The sequence below is a fragment of the Aethalodelphis obliquidens genome, unplaced genomic scaffold (genome assembly GCF_003676395.1).
Source record: "Aethalodelphis obliquidens isolate GAN/ISIS:26980383/991018 unplaced genomic scaffold, ASM367639v1 scaffold4, whole genome shotgun sequence".
Classification (NCBI taxonomy): Eukaryota; Metazoa; Chordata; class Mammalia; order Artiodactyla; family Delphinidae; genus Aethalodelphis; species Aethalodelphis obliquidens.
Window position 1 is genome coordinate 58501333 of NW_020837948.1, and position 14269 is coordinate 58515601.

A 14269-nucleotide genomic window follows, 5' to 3' on the forward strand; every position below is an offset into this window, starting at 1 on the left:
TCCTTTATAAGCTTTAAAATGGAGTGAGTCTATGATGCATTTTCCCTTAAAATTTCACAGCTTCGTCCCAAGCCTCTCTCCCCTCTGCCTATTTGGTTGTAGCTCCTCCTTTGTGTTATTGAGGGAATCTTCATCAATATTTCAGTATATATTGGAATGGGAAAAATGAACATTCCCAAAACTTCTATTACATAATGTGAACATTATGTATAAAAATATTGACATATTTTTCACAAAGTTCTTTAGAAAAACATTCTGTTAATATAGATCACATTTCATTATTTACCTGGAAAGCCAGTTTTATATGTTTATGTCCCCTGTCACCATAGTACCAAGACACTCAAAACACATGAAGCTGAATGTATTCATCTAAGCAAAGCAAACAAACAAACAAAGAGTATCTCCTGAGGCCTTTCTTTTCCCAGGCTATCATTTAATGCACACTGATTATATAATTTATAATTTTCTCTCAGGAAGATCTAACATCACTTGTTCATTTGAAATAGAATATGCTTTTTCAGGAAAAAAATAGACTTTTTTTGTTTTTAATGAAAATGGTCTTTGACCTACTTATAATCTGTTGTGAATAAATGACTTTAAAGAAAGAGTTTTCTTCATTTCAGTGCTGTTATTGTGCTTCATTTCTCTGTAAAAGTATATGTAATAGAACACAAACATTCACAGGTGCTTCTGTTTTATGTGGTTAAGAACTTCTTAAACAGCCAAGGAAGATGGGTGCCTGATAACAGAGCACAGGGTGTTTATTTCAGCTCCTGTTTAAACTCCTGATCCTTTTTCATTATTTTAATCGTATTTTTTTTCATCCTGGTATTTTATATCTACTGATAGGGGAGGAAAGAGAAGAAAACAAATTACCTGTTGAGCATTTGCCATGTGCCAGACCCCCTGCCAGATTATTTTACATACATTAGGACATTTAGGAGCTTCTTTTTAGTAGAACTCCAAGGTTCACGTCTGTACGACAGAGACACAGAAAACCTGAACACTTTACATATAAAATCAAGTATCTCAAATCCAATACAGCTTAAAGAACCACCTATTAATTTCCATTTTCCCCTGAACAATGAGGGCCTAAATAGTTTTAAACTTCTAATAATCAAGTCTGTTTCTTGATGCCAGTAGAGTTTCACAGATGGCTTTTGATATTATCAATGTAAATCTGTGCAAAATTATTAATTTAGTTTTAGGTATCCAATCATGTAATACTCTATCACCATATTTATCCTTTAGGATCCTTCATTTATCAGAAGACACTGAACTTTATTTTTTTTTCTTTGGCTGCATTGGGTCTTCATTGCTGCGCATGGGCTTTCTCTAGTTGCAGCGAGCGGGGGCTACCCTTCATTGCGGTGTGCGGGCTTCTATTGCAGTGGCTTCTCTTGTTGCGGAGCATGGGTTCTAGGCACGCAGGCTTCAGTAGTTGCGGTGTGTGGGCTCAGTAGTTGAGGCTCGTGGGCTCTAGAGCACAGGCTCAATAGTTGTGGCACATGGGCTTAGTTGCTCTGTGGCATGTGGGATCTTCCCGGATCTTCCCGGACCAGGGCTTGAACCCGTGTCCCCCGCATTGGCAGGTGGATTCTTAACCACTGCGCCACCAGGAAAGTCCCTGAACTTTGTATTTAAATAGCCATAGTAGAATTTCCCCCCATCATAACTAGAGCAGATGTATTTTTACAATTGATTAAAATTATTCTTAATCATTTTGCCTTTGATTGGAATTATATTTCTGATTCAGGATGAGAATGTATACATAAGTATGTTCATTTTCATTTGTAACTAGAGCAAGTGATGTTTCATTCCATAATCGTAATGAAGTTTAGAATGCTTAGTTTGTAAGCACAAGTTCTGGAAGTCTGAGTTCAATAATTTTCAAGTTAGAAGTGAACCTAATAGATCAGCTAGTCTCGGACCTGTTTTACAGATGATGAAACTGAGAACCAGAGGAGTAAGATGGGTTAGGGATGTGTCAGAAGTGAACCATCAGTTAAAATAATGAATCTGATTATTTTTGCTTTTGATATATTAAGGGAATTTTTTTCAAAAACAGAGGAAAAGAAACGAAATTGAGTTATTTGTAGTGAGGTGGATGGACCTAGAGACTGTCATACAGAGTGAAGTAAGTCAGAAAGAGAAAAACAAATACCGTATGCTAACACATATGTATGGAATCTAAAAAAGAAAAAATGGTTCCGAAGAACCTAGGGGCAGGACAGGAATAAAGACGCAGACGTAGGGAATGGACTTGAGGACACAGGGTAGGGGAAGGGAAAGCTGGGACGAAGTGAGAGAGTGGCATGGACATATATACACTACCAAATGTAAAATAGATAGCTAGTGGGAAGCAGCTGCATAGCACAGGGAGATCAGCCTGGTGCTTTGTTTCCACCTAGAGGGGTGGGATAGGGAGGGTGGGAGGGAGGAAGATGCAAGAGGGAGGAGATACGGGGATATATGTATACTGATTCACTTTGTTAAACAGCAGAAACTAACACACCATTTTAAAGCAATTATGCTCCAATAAAGATGTTTAAAAAAAATTCATCAGCCTTACATAATTGTGTATTATCATATGTAGTATTTGTATTGTGTATTGTTTTTAAGTGTCAATGTTCATTTGGATTTATCTACATATTTACTACTTTATTTGCTCTCCGTTCTATTTCACTTCTCAAACTTTCCATCTAGGACAAGTTTCCTTCCCGTGTTATATCCTTTAGAATTTCCTTCATTCATAAACCCTCTCTACTTTGTCTAAAAATTATTTTATCTCACATTATTTATTGCATTTTTCAGTGGTCATTGAAATCTGGTATAAAAGACGTTTTCATGACATACATTAAAGGTTCTCTTTTACTGTAAAAAAACCCCCCCAAAAACAGAGGAAAAAGAACAGTAAAAGTTAAATTATTTTTAACCTAACTAGTATGTCATTTTGAATTGCCAGTTTTGGCCACTGGATAACATGAATAGTTGCATGAGCCCATTCTTTTGCCTACTAATGAATCTATCAATTCATTTTAAGCAGACTTGTGCAGAATATCTAAAGTCTGGTGATATTACTTGAGGGAGATTTATTTCTCCCTACCTTGTCCATAAGCAGAATGGTTCCTTAGTGCCTTAGCTGTGCATTTCCTGTTGGGGCTTAGGGACAACAAGAAAAGACAAATGTCCGATTAAATGGCCATCTTCCTAGTTGTACTGGGCTGCTAAATGTGCTACGGTTTAGAAATTTTATTTCTAGATCTCAGAGGGCACTGACTTTGCCTAGGGAATCTACCCCAAGTAAAAGTGAAAATTAAAGGGAGAAGGGCTCTTACCTTCTAATGGGGTGAATTGGTGGTTTTCACAGTTCTGATGGAAAAATTCTTTGTCACAAAGCTACAAGTAGATGTCCTTAGTTATCATTGCAAAGAAGATGGTAATTATTTGACCAAATAACGGATTAAGTTACTATCTCTCAGGGTTCTAATTTCTCTTTACCTCATTCACAAAAATTCTTTCAGTGACAGAACTTCTTTTTTAAATCCTCCTATTCCTCTTTGTTTCTTTGAGGCTCCAGAGCCACAGGTGTCTGGCCCCTTAAGCAGAACTGAACTTCCGAGCACTAGTCCACTTAATCCTCCCCACAGTGAGGACTGGGAAAAGTGAATAGTTGATATTGTCAGACTGCTTAAGACTATGTGTGTGTTTGCTCCTGGTATTACAGTGCCGTACCTGTCAGTTCATATTGCTGCAGATCACAACAGCTTAGTTTTTCTAAGATCTTTCCATGGAACAGTAACAATTTACTAATGGACCCAAAGTAAAATCATTTCCTATAAAGTATATTAAACTTAAACATTTTACATCCAATATCTGAATCTTGCTGCTTCATTCCCTCTTAGCTACCTACCTCCAGCATGACAGTCAGGGCTAGAGTGGAAGCAAAACTCCAGTGTTTGGGAGCTTCCAATTTGGAAACAGGTCTTTTAAGTGTGTGCTTCCTGCAGTCCCTTTATTTGTTGCTATGCTAACTGGCCCAAAGCTTGGTGGGAGTAGCAAGTATTGTAGTAAGAGTATAGACGGCATTGGTGAGGAAACTTTAGTTCACTGTTCTTTTATATTTAAGTGCCTGTTTAGCTCAGTTTTCTGTATGAATGTGCTTTTTGTTTTGTTGCCCACCCCATCCCAATATATTGGGAATTGTGGATAACAACAAAGAAATCTGGAAGCTAGACGTTGTGGTCAGCCAAAGGTGCCGGATCCTGGTAGCATGGGCTGGAATGAAACGGGTGGGAATGCAGTGGCAGATGGAGTTCAGAGATTCCTGTTGCGGAAGAGGTGGTAGAGGAGAAAGAAAAGGCAGCAGAAGATGAGAGGTAAAGGAGATGAGAACAGGTGTTTTGTAAGGAATGGTCTTTGTTTCTTCCAGTCTGATAATTATGGAAAAGAGGCTATTCTGTGAGAAACTGGGGGATGTTCTTAATACTGAGTTTTGTGGTGTGATATGTGTGTCCCCAGAATTTCATATCCATGGGCTTACCCAGGAAGTGGCTCCTTCTGTTACCACAGAGCCACTTGCAGTTTTCCTAAAGTCCTGCAGATTACAGGAAAGTCAGGAGTGTATTATGCTGACAGTGAAATTAAGTGGATCTGGGGGTGGGATTTTGGCTGCCATGACCTCTGTTCCTTTGAAAAAGAAGCCATGTGAATAGCCACTAGACAGAATATCAACCAAATAACTTTTGTGGATGTATCATGGCTAACCTGTTGAGAAAGTTATACATCAAGGCCATCACACCCTACTGACTAGTGACAAAGTCAGCCCTGCTTAAAAAGAAGGAGAAGGTGGGCCTAAAATGGTCCCTTTATCTTAATTTATTACAGCACGTAAGGGAGAGAGAGAGCCAGATCAGCTCCAAGCAAAGCTAGTTTAGAGTGCAAAGCAGTATTGAATAACACTTTACAATTTTACAGAAAACTTTCACATAGGTGTTATTTTATCATTTGACAAAGGTGAATGATGGGAATGGTAAGGCAAAAGGAAAAACAGGTTTAACATTAGCATTACTTTATTGAAAACTCCAAACTCCACTTCTGTGGGTTAATAGGTTAACAAATGTCCATCTGAAAATGCTGTTTTTCAAACACTTTTGTTATATCATCTCAGCATCCCAAGTTTGGGCCACTCTGTTTCCAGCATGTCAATTGGGAAGATGGGCAGGTTGCTTCCTGTGGAGCTACTGCTTATCATTCTGCACTTTTGTTGGTGACCTTCTCTATGTGAGCCCTATGGTGATAATTTCTGGTTACAAACAAGATGAAGCTATTCAGATGCTCTTGGCCATCTCTTACAAGTGCCCATGTTTGGGTCTGTGACTTTTAAGGCAAGGCCCATTCACTGGAAAGAGAATAGGGTTTTTGTGCATACAGGCCCATCCTTGCTCTGATGAAACTAAGCTAATATTAGCAAAATTAATTTAAATTAATATTTAAAGCCTTATTTCCATGGGCTTTTCCTGAAGGATGAATGCTCTCCACTCCCAACTTTTGTGAGGTACCTTGCTTTAGATAGTCTGTAAAACAAACCTGCTAATGAGGGGACTATTTTGTTTACATATGGACCATGTGTAAAACAGTTTAAATTCTTTGGGTTGTAAGTAACAGTTTAAAACCCAAATCAGACTGGCTTACATCCTCCATAAAAAGGAATTTTATTGACTCATGTACATGAAAGACCAGGAGTAGGTTCTTCAGGCTTAAGCCAGTGTTCACAGAGCATGACTGAGCACCCAGTTTTTCTTGCTTTCCATTTCTCAGCTCCATGGTAGCAGCCTCTCCTCTCATCATCCCAGAGCTACATGCTTCCAGATTCAAGTCCAGAGGGAAAGAATTTGGATGTGACTCTTTCCCAGAAGGCGAAACAAAGATCTCATTGCATGTAACTTCACTCCGAATGGGTCGTGTTCTTACCCTGAATCAGTGCCTGTTCACTGATTGGCCTAGATCTAAACAAATCAGGAGATGAATGTTGGAAGGAAGAGATAGTGAATTATATCCCCTGAACTGAGCAAGAACTTTCAGACCAAAAAACTAAGCAGGCAACTCCATAAAGGGTAGTTGTGAAGTTTATTGTGGGTAACTTACATACGGGTAGGAAGTATCAGGCAGAGATGACCCAGAAGCATTCATAGCCGACTCTGCCTCTGAAAAGGGTAAGGAGGATTTAAAGGGACCAAAGCTAAAAACAGAATCTGACCACTTGGGAGAAGTGTGGTTGGTCCACACTGACAGGAACCCCTGTTTTTCCTCCCTGCCCTTCCCTGAGGGGTCTCATGACTGTTAACTACCTGCATCAGCAAAAGGCATTCTTCCAGTTTTCATATCAGTTGAAGACAAGGGTAAGCTGATAGAGAACTATTAACTATCTGCGTCAGCAAAGGCATTCTTCCAGTTTTCATATCAGATGAAGACAAAGGTAAAAGCTGGCTTGGGCGCATTCCTTGTGAGTAGGCTAAAGTACAGTCATGCAGAAAGGGAAGGGATAGGACTGCAGACCTAAGATGGAGCTGACAAAATGGAGTCAGTGTGGTTCAGCCACACAGTTCAGAACAATTCCACCAGAAGCACATGGACCAAGTGTGGGGAAAGGGATGGTCCTCCAGAGGCAAATTAGGGTGGGATCACCATTAGAAGGATAAATGGGTACTTTATCAGGAGCGCCAGATATCCATGCAGATGTGTAACTATGTAAACATTTGTACTGCTTAGAATTATGAACAAAGCACTTGGACTATACATACATCTATCTGAAACTGTCTGGCTGAGGTCACACAGATAGCATGTTGGTGCTAACCTTGGAATAAGATTCAACTAGTTGAATGACGTATAGCTCATATAGCCAGTCTCCAAGAAAGGAATCTCTGAGACTGTCAGGGAGCTTAAAGAAGCCAGTTTTAGTATCATTGGCTCTTAAACTGGCAGAGCTAAAAGGGACCCGGCTGATCATCAACTCTCTCACCTCTCAGAGGAGATGGAAATCTAGATAAGCCATATAACTAGCTTGAGATCACAACCAAGTTTTGTGTGACCTAGAAAATTGATCATCCATCTTCCAGCCTAACACTCTTTTTAGTAATAACTACCTGCTATAATAATAGCAGCTACTATTTATTGAGTGGTTGCTCTGTATTAAGCAGTAGACAGGCATTTCACATGCAGTATCTCATTTAATCTTTACAACTGTTTTATTCTCAATTTATTGGAAATTGAGGCACAGAGGGGCTTTGTATAACTACCTTCAGAAGCTTCAGTTATCCATTTTTTGCCTTGGTGTTTTAGACTGCAAACAGGCTTCTTTCTTCCAAGATAGGTCAGTGCTGATTTACAGCTTTATCTTGGGTATAGAAAATGGAGTGAGTGAAGAATGACCTGGTCAGAAAACCTGTTATATGTGCTCATAGACTTGACTAGGGTCTAGGGTTCGTAATAAGTAAATTTAAATCTTATTTTTTACCTTTTTAAAAATTTATTATTTTTTAACATCTTTATTAGAGTATAATTGCTCTACGATGGGATGTTTGTTTCTACTTTATAACAAAGTGAATCAGCCATACATATACATATATCCCCATATCTCCTCCCTCTTCCGTCTTGCTCCCACCCTCCCTATCCCACCCCTCTAGGTGGTCACAAAGCACCGAGCTGATCTCCCTGTGCTATGCGGCTGCTTCCCACTAGCTATCTGTTTTACATTTGGTAGTGTATATATGTCCATGCCACTCCTCACTTCTTCCCAGCTCACCCTTCCCCCTCCCCGTGTCCTCAAGTCCATTCTCTACATCTGCGTCTTTATTCCTGTCCTGCCTCTAGGTTCTTCATAACCTTTTTTTTTCAGATTCCATATATATATGTTAACATACAGTATTTGTTTTTCTCGTTCTGACTTAACTTCACTCTGTGTGACAGACTCTAGGTCCATCCACCTCACTACAAATAACTCAATTTCATTTCTTTTTATGGCTGAGTAATATTCCATTATATGTATATGTGCCACATCTTCTTTATCCATTCATCTGTCAGTGGACACTTAGGTTGCTTCCATGTCCTGGCTATTGTAAATGGAGCTGCAATGAACATTGTGGTACATGACTCTTTTTGAATTATGGTTTTCTCAGGGTATATGCCCAGTAGTGGGATTGCTGGGTTGTATAGTAGTTCTATCTAGTTTTTTAAGGAACTTCCATACTGTTCTCCATAATGACTGTATCAATTTACATTCCCACCAACAGTGTAAGAGGGTTCCCTTTTCTCCACACCCTCTCCAGCATTTATTGTTTGTAGATTTTTTGATGATGGCCATTCTGACCAGTGTGAGGTGATACCTCATTGTAATTTTGATTTGCATTTCTCTAATGATTAGTGATGTTGAGCATCCTTTCATGTGTTTGTTGGCAATCTGTATGTCTTCTTTGGAGAAATATCTATTTAGGTCTTCTGCTCATTTTTGGATTGGGTTGGTTGGTTGTTGATATTGAGCTGCATGAGCTGCTTGTAAATATTGGAGATTAATCTTTCGTCAGTTCCTTCGTTTGCAAATATTTTCTCCCGTTCTGAGGGTTGCCTTTTCATCTTTTTTATGGTTTCCTTTGCTGTGCAAAAGCTTTTAAGTTTCATTGGGTCCCATTTGTTTATTTCTGTTTTTATTTCCATTTCTCTAGGAGCTGGGTCAAAAAGGATCTTGCTGTGATTTGTGTCATAGAGTGTTCTGCCTATGTTTTCCTCTAAGTTTGATATTGTCTGGCCTTACATTTAGGTCTTTAATCCATTTTGAGTTTATTTTTGTGTATGGTGTTAGGGAGTGTTCTAATTTCATTCTTTTACATGTAGCTCTCCAGTTTTCCCAGCACCACTTACTGATGAGGCTGTCTTTTCTCCACTGTATATTCTTGCCTCCTTTATCAAAAATAAGGTGACCATACGTGCATGGGTTTGTCTCTGGGTTTTCTATCCTGTTCCATTGCTCTATATTTCTGTTTTTGTGCCAGTACCATACTGTCTTGATTACTGTAACTGTGTAGTATAATCTGAAGTCGGGGAGCCTGATTCCTCCAGCTCCATTTTTCTTTCTCAAGATTGCTTTGGCTGTTCGGGGTCTTTTGTGTTTCCATACAAATTGTGAAATTTTTTGTTCTAATTCTGTGAAAAATGCCATTGGTAGTTTGATAGGGATTGCATTGAATCTGTAGATTGCTTTGGGTAGTATAGTCATTTTCACAGTGTTGATTCTTCCAATCCAAGAACATGGTATATCTCTCCATCTGTTTGTATCATCTTTAAATCTTATTTTTTAAAAGACAGTTTTTAATTTGTTGACTCTTCTTTAAACAGGAACTTCCAAAGGTTCAATGAAAAGCATCCCACATTATCTTCAAATAAATGAAATACTGTTAATCAGCGATCAAGAATTTCTCCCATGCCATATAATGGATGAGCATTGGAAGTTCTATGTGGAATGTGAGGAGCTAACATTCTAAAGCCTTGTTTTCTTAATAATTTATTAGGTATTTGTTCATATTATTAACCAATGTTCATATTTTGTTGTGTGTGGGCTGGTGGGCCTGTTTAATACACACTTTATGAGTTACTACTTAAGATGTGTTTACTTTTTTAAGAAAAAATATAACTCTTCCACTATTGTAGTAAGATTAATCGTTTTTTGCAATTAAAATAAAGACATTTTTGACATAAACAATATTGACTCTCTGGCTTTCTTTTTACTAAAATAAACTTCAAACAGATCTTTAAATCAGCACCTCTACCTTTGCATAAATAACAGTTGTTCCTTATGGGAAGTAAGAATACAAATAGGAGTGACTATTGGTCCTGAAAAGTCCCTGGTAAAGTAAATCTACTTTAAAAAAAGAACTTAAAGTCCTACTACCTTCCCCCATTTATTTTAGAATTTATGTTGAAATGAAAATGTAAAATTATGAAAGAGGTTTGTCTTAAGTTTCACAAAATTTAGTGTAGATAGAATTGTAGCTGTGCTAAGTCTGAGAACAAAAAATGAATAAATGAATCAAGTGTTGATTCGGGGGCTGATTATTTTAAATAGGATATATTTCATCTTTAATGTTTGCTACACTGTCATGAAGATTTTTTTTAAAAGCGCTATATTCAAGAGCTTTATAAGTTTTTATAAGCTTTCTTTATACGGGTCTTTCTTAATCCTTTGATAGCCATCTTATTCTTATCTGTCATTACCACAGGCTCCCAAATATGCTTTTTAACTCTGTGGCCTAATTCTGTCACTTCTCTCTCATTTGAGTACACAGGTCAAAATTGCAATAAAAATTACCCTAGCAAGTGCTATAACTTCGGGGGGGGGGATGGGGAGGAGCGATATGGTGTTGCTTTTTGATATTTTCTTATTTTAAATGTACAGAATCTTAAATATCTTTAGAATACACAAGAAACTTGTCAACAGTTGCTTGTGGAGAGAAGAATTATGGGACTGGGGAACTAAGGGGAAAGGAAGACTTTTAACTACATGCACCCTTTGGCAACTTTGAAATTGGTACTCTGTGTTTATTCTTTGTATTCAGATAAAAATTTTAAATATCTGGAAAGATAGCACCTGAAAATGTTTGCCTGTTCATAAAAGTGTAAAGACAGATCATTTTATTTTTCTTCCTTTGAGGGTCCATTGAAAATGTTCAGGATAAAGTGAACCCTACATGTTGTAATGTTTGAGAACTGACAAGAATTTTATTGTTCCATTATCATTTTCTTAGACTACCCTATTTTTCTAATTTTTGAATAATATACCTGAGGTGGTCTATTTGGCTTTCATTACTTAAGGAGATATTTAAAGCATGGGCCATTTGGGCATATATGTACTAACGTGGGAAATATATACAATATATATAAATATACAATATACTTATATATATATAAGTAACTGAAAAATGCAAATTGTTAGACAGTATTTAGTACAAATCCTGGTTGTGTTAAATAAAAATTATATGCCTTTCTGCCTCTGTGGTAGGGAAGTTTGGGGGAGAATGGATACATGTATATGTACGGCTGAGTCCCTTTGCTGTGCACCTGAAACTGTCACAACATTGTCAATCGGCTATACTCCAATATAAAATAAAAAGGTTAAAGAAAATTATATGCCTTTGAGTGCAAGTATAATATATATATTTATATGGCTATATTTATATAGCCATATAAATATACATATTTTTATATTATGCATGGTATATCTACTTTATAAGCTATGAAATGTGTATTTGTATGTATAAGTATGTATGTGGTGTGGGAGATGTCAAGTAAAAGGTCTGGAATGCTACAAATAAAACTGCAGTGCCCGTCCCTAAGGGACTCGGGAAGTTGGAAGGATATATTACAGTTTACTTTCAACTTAAAAAAAAAAGCCACGCACACATTTCTTTTGTAATTTAAAAATATTTTTAAAAAAATAACTTAAAAGCAGGTATTTTGTTTAGTGATTATAATTTACAAAAGTCATACATTCTAAGTTTATAGTATAAGAAATCTTGCAATTCTGAGTTTTCATTTTAGTGATCAAATTCTTAAATTTAGTTTTCCAAGCCCATTTAACATTAAGTATACCAACTGGCAACTGACTTAACACCTAGTGGAGGCATGTTGAGTATTGCCCAAACTAAACAAAAGGGTCTACTTCAAGCAGAGTTGGGGTCCGGAGAGCTACCTTACCTCACATCTTCCCTGTGAGATGATTGGGTGATTTGGGGTATTGGCTAGATGTTTTGCCTATTCTGTGTTCTAAATGAAACAAGCTTCTGGACCCTAAGCCATACGAGGGACTTCCAAGAATATCTAATGATGCAATCTTCTCTGATATTTGTATCCTTTCTATAAAACTAAGTTCCTGAATATCTCCAGGATACTCCATACCCAACAAGGAATCCTATTCCCTTTCAGACAGGTACTCCTAAATATTAGAAAGCTGGAACCCCAATGTCCCAGGACTCACAAAACTTCCTTTTTTTTTTTTTTTTTTTTTTGCGGTACGTGGGCCTCTCACTGCTGGGGCCTCTCCTGTTGCGGAGCACAGGCTCCGGACGCGCAGGCTCAGCAGCCATGGCTCACGGGCCCAGCCGCTCTGCGGCATGTGGGATCTTCCCGGACCAGGGCACGAACCCGTGTCCCCTGCATCGGCAGGCGGACTCTCAACCACTGCGCCACCAGGGAAGCCCCACAGCACTTCCTTTTAAGACTTGAATTTACAGCATAAGCCTCCCCTGGCCTGATTGCTGGGATTGTCCAAGCATACATCTTGTCCTTTCGTCCTCCATTTCTCTTTCAGTCAGTCACTTCGAATTCCCCTCCTGAGCTCAGTCCTTTATCAGGACTAGACTATGTGCAGCCCTATCCCGTTTCTCTCACCCCAGTTCTTTGCCTTATAAAAACCTGCAGCACGCTCCGGCAAATTATTCTTCCTAAGGGTCTGTTTTACTTCCCTGCTGCTACTGCGAGAGTAAAATCTAGGCCCAACGTTTGAGGCCCCTAGCTCTCTGGTCCTGATGTAACCTTCCAGCTTCATCTCCAGCCATCTCTAACCGTTTACTCACTCTTAAGCTCCTTCTTCGTCCCTTTTATAGACTGAAGTTGTGCCCTTTCCAAATTCATATGTTGAGGTCCTAACCCTCAGTACTTCAGAATGTGACTGTACTTAGAGATAGGACCTTTAAAGAGACTATTAAAATAAGGCAATTAAAGTAGGTCCTAATGCAGTCTGACTGGTGTCCTTACATGAAAAACTTTGGACATACAAAGGGATACGGGGGTGCATGTGAACAGACAAAAGACCATAAGGAACACAGCAAAAACGCAGCCATCTGCAAACAAAGGAGAGAGGACTCCGAATGAAATCAGCCCTGCTGACGCTTTGATCTTGGACTTCTAGCCGCCAGAACTTTGAGAAATAATTTTCTGTTGTTTAAGCCACCCAGTTTGTAGTATTTCGTTATGGCAGCCCTGGCAAACTAATACAATCCCTAACTCTACCCAACATTTTGTTTATACTACCGGGAATGTTCCCATCTGTCCATCTATGTCCATCTTTGAGCCCTCTCCTCATATATGACCTCCTGTGCTGCTTTCTCAGGCCAAGCACTTAATATTTACTGCTTGGTATTAGTTTTCTTTCAATGGCTCATCTCCCTCAAGTAGCTGGAAAACTTGTCGAGGTCAGGTTTAGGGTTTTGCACTTTGTGTTTCTAATAAAATATCTCAAACATACTGGATACTCAAGAAGTATCAATCAGGGTGTTTTCAAGTATGATAACAGAAAACCATACTCATAATGGAAAATGTATTATTTCATATATTAAGTCCAGAGGTAGGAATTTGGGGGTTGGTTAATTCTTTAATTCAACAATATCATGATTGTTTCCATCTTTCTTCCAGCTCCCTTCACAGTGCCGAGATGGCTCTGCTGTTATAGGCAGGTATACATGCAGAAACAGCATTATTAGAAGAAGGAAGGAAAATTTTCTTCCAATGCGCATCTTTTGGGAAGAAACCTTTCCTGAACACCACCACCCCAGGAAATTGTATGTCATTAGACAAAATTGTGCCATCTGCTTGTTCCAAAGCAGTCACTAGCCAAGGAAGTGGTTTGACTGGCTGCGAGAAGTACATGCCCATGTGCGGGAAAGTAGTCAGATGTACAAACTCCACACTGCCAGTTAAAAAAAAGCCCTGGGGCTTCCCTGGCAGCGCAGTGGTTAAGAATCCGCCTGCCAATGCAGAGGACACAGGTTTGAGCCCTGGTCCAGGAAGATCCCACATGCCTCGGAGCAACTAAGCCCGTGCACCACAACTACTGAGCCTGCGCCCCAGAGCCCACGAGCCACAGCTACTGAGCCGGCGTGCTGCAACTACTGAAGCCCACGCACCCAGAGCCCGTGCTCCGCAACAAGAGAAGCCACCACAGTGAGAAGCCCGTGCACCACAACGAAGGGTAGTCCCTGCTCACCACTAGAGAAAGCCCATGTGCAGCAACGAAGACCCAACACAGCCAAAAATAAATAAATAAATTTATTTAAAAAAAAAAAAACCTATGTAAGGCAGGGGTAGGGGTGGGGTAAGAGCTAATATTTATTGAGCACTTAACATATACCAGTCATTGTTATAAGCACTTCCGATGTGTTAACTCATTTAATATTCACCACACCCTATGAGGTAGGAAATATCCACATTTTATAGATGAGGA

General features: G+C 38.9%; 1 protein-coding gene across 2 annotated transcripts in view; it reads left to right on the forward strand.

The window, feature by feature from the left end:
- The window catches only part of ANKRD31 (ankyrin repeat domain 31), a 133140-nt gene extending 119312 nt beyond the window's left edge, over positions 1-13828 (forward strand). Inside the window, exon 25 of one of the 2 annotated variants that reach the window (XM_027100814.1) lies at positions 13462-13828. In XM_027100814.1, the coding sequence (XP_026956615.1) occupies positions 13462-13529 (68 nt within the window). In that variant the 3' untranslated portion in view covers positions 13530-13828. Of the gene's footprint in view, positions 1-9390; positions 9755-13461 lie in introns of those variants that run through there. The other variant, XM_027100813.1, reaches the window with a different exon arrangement.
- Positions 13829-14269: the final 441 nt, after the last annotated feature.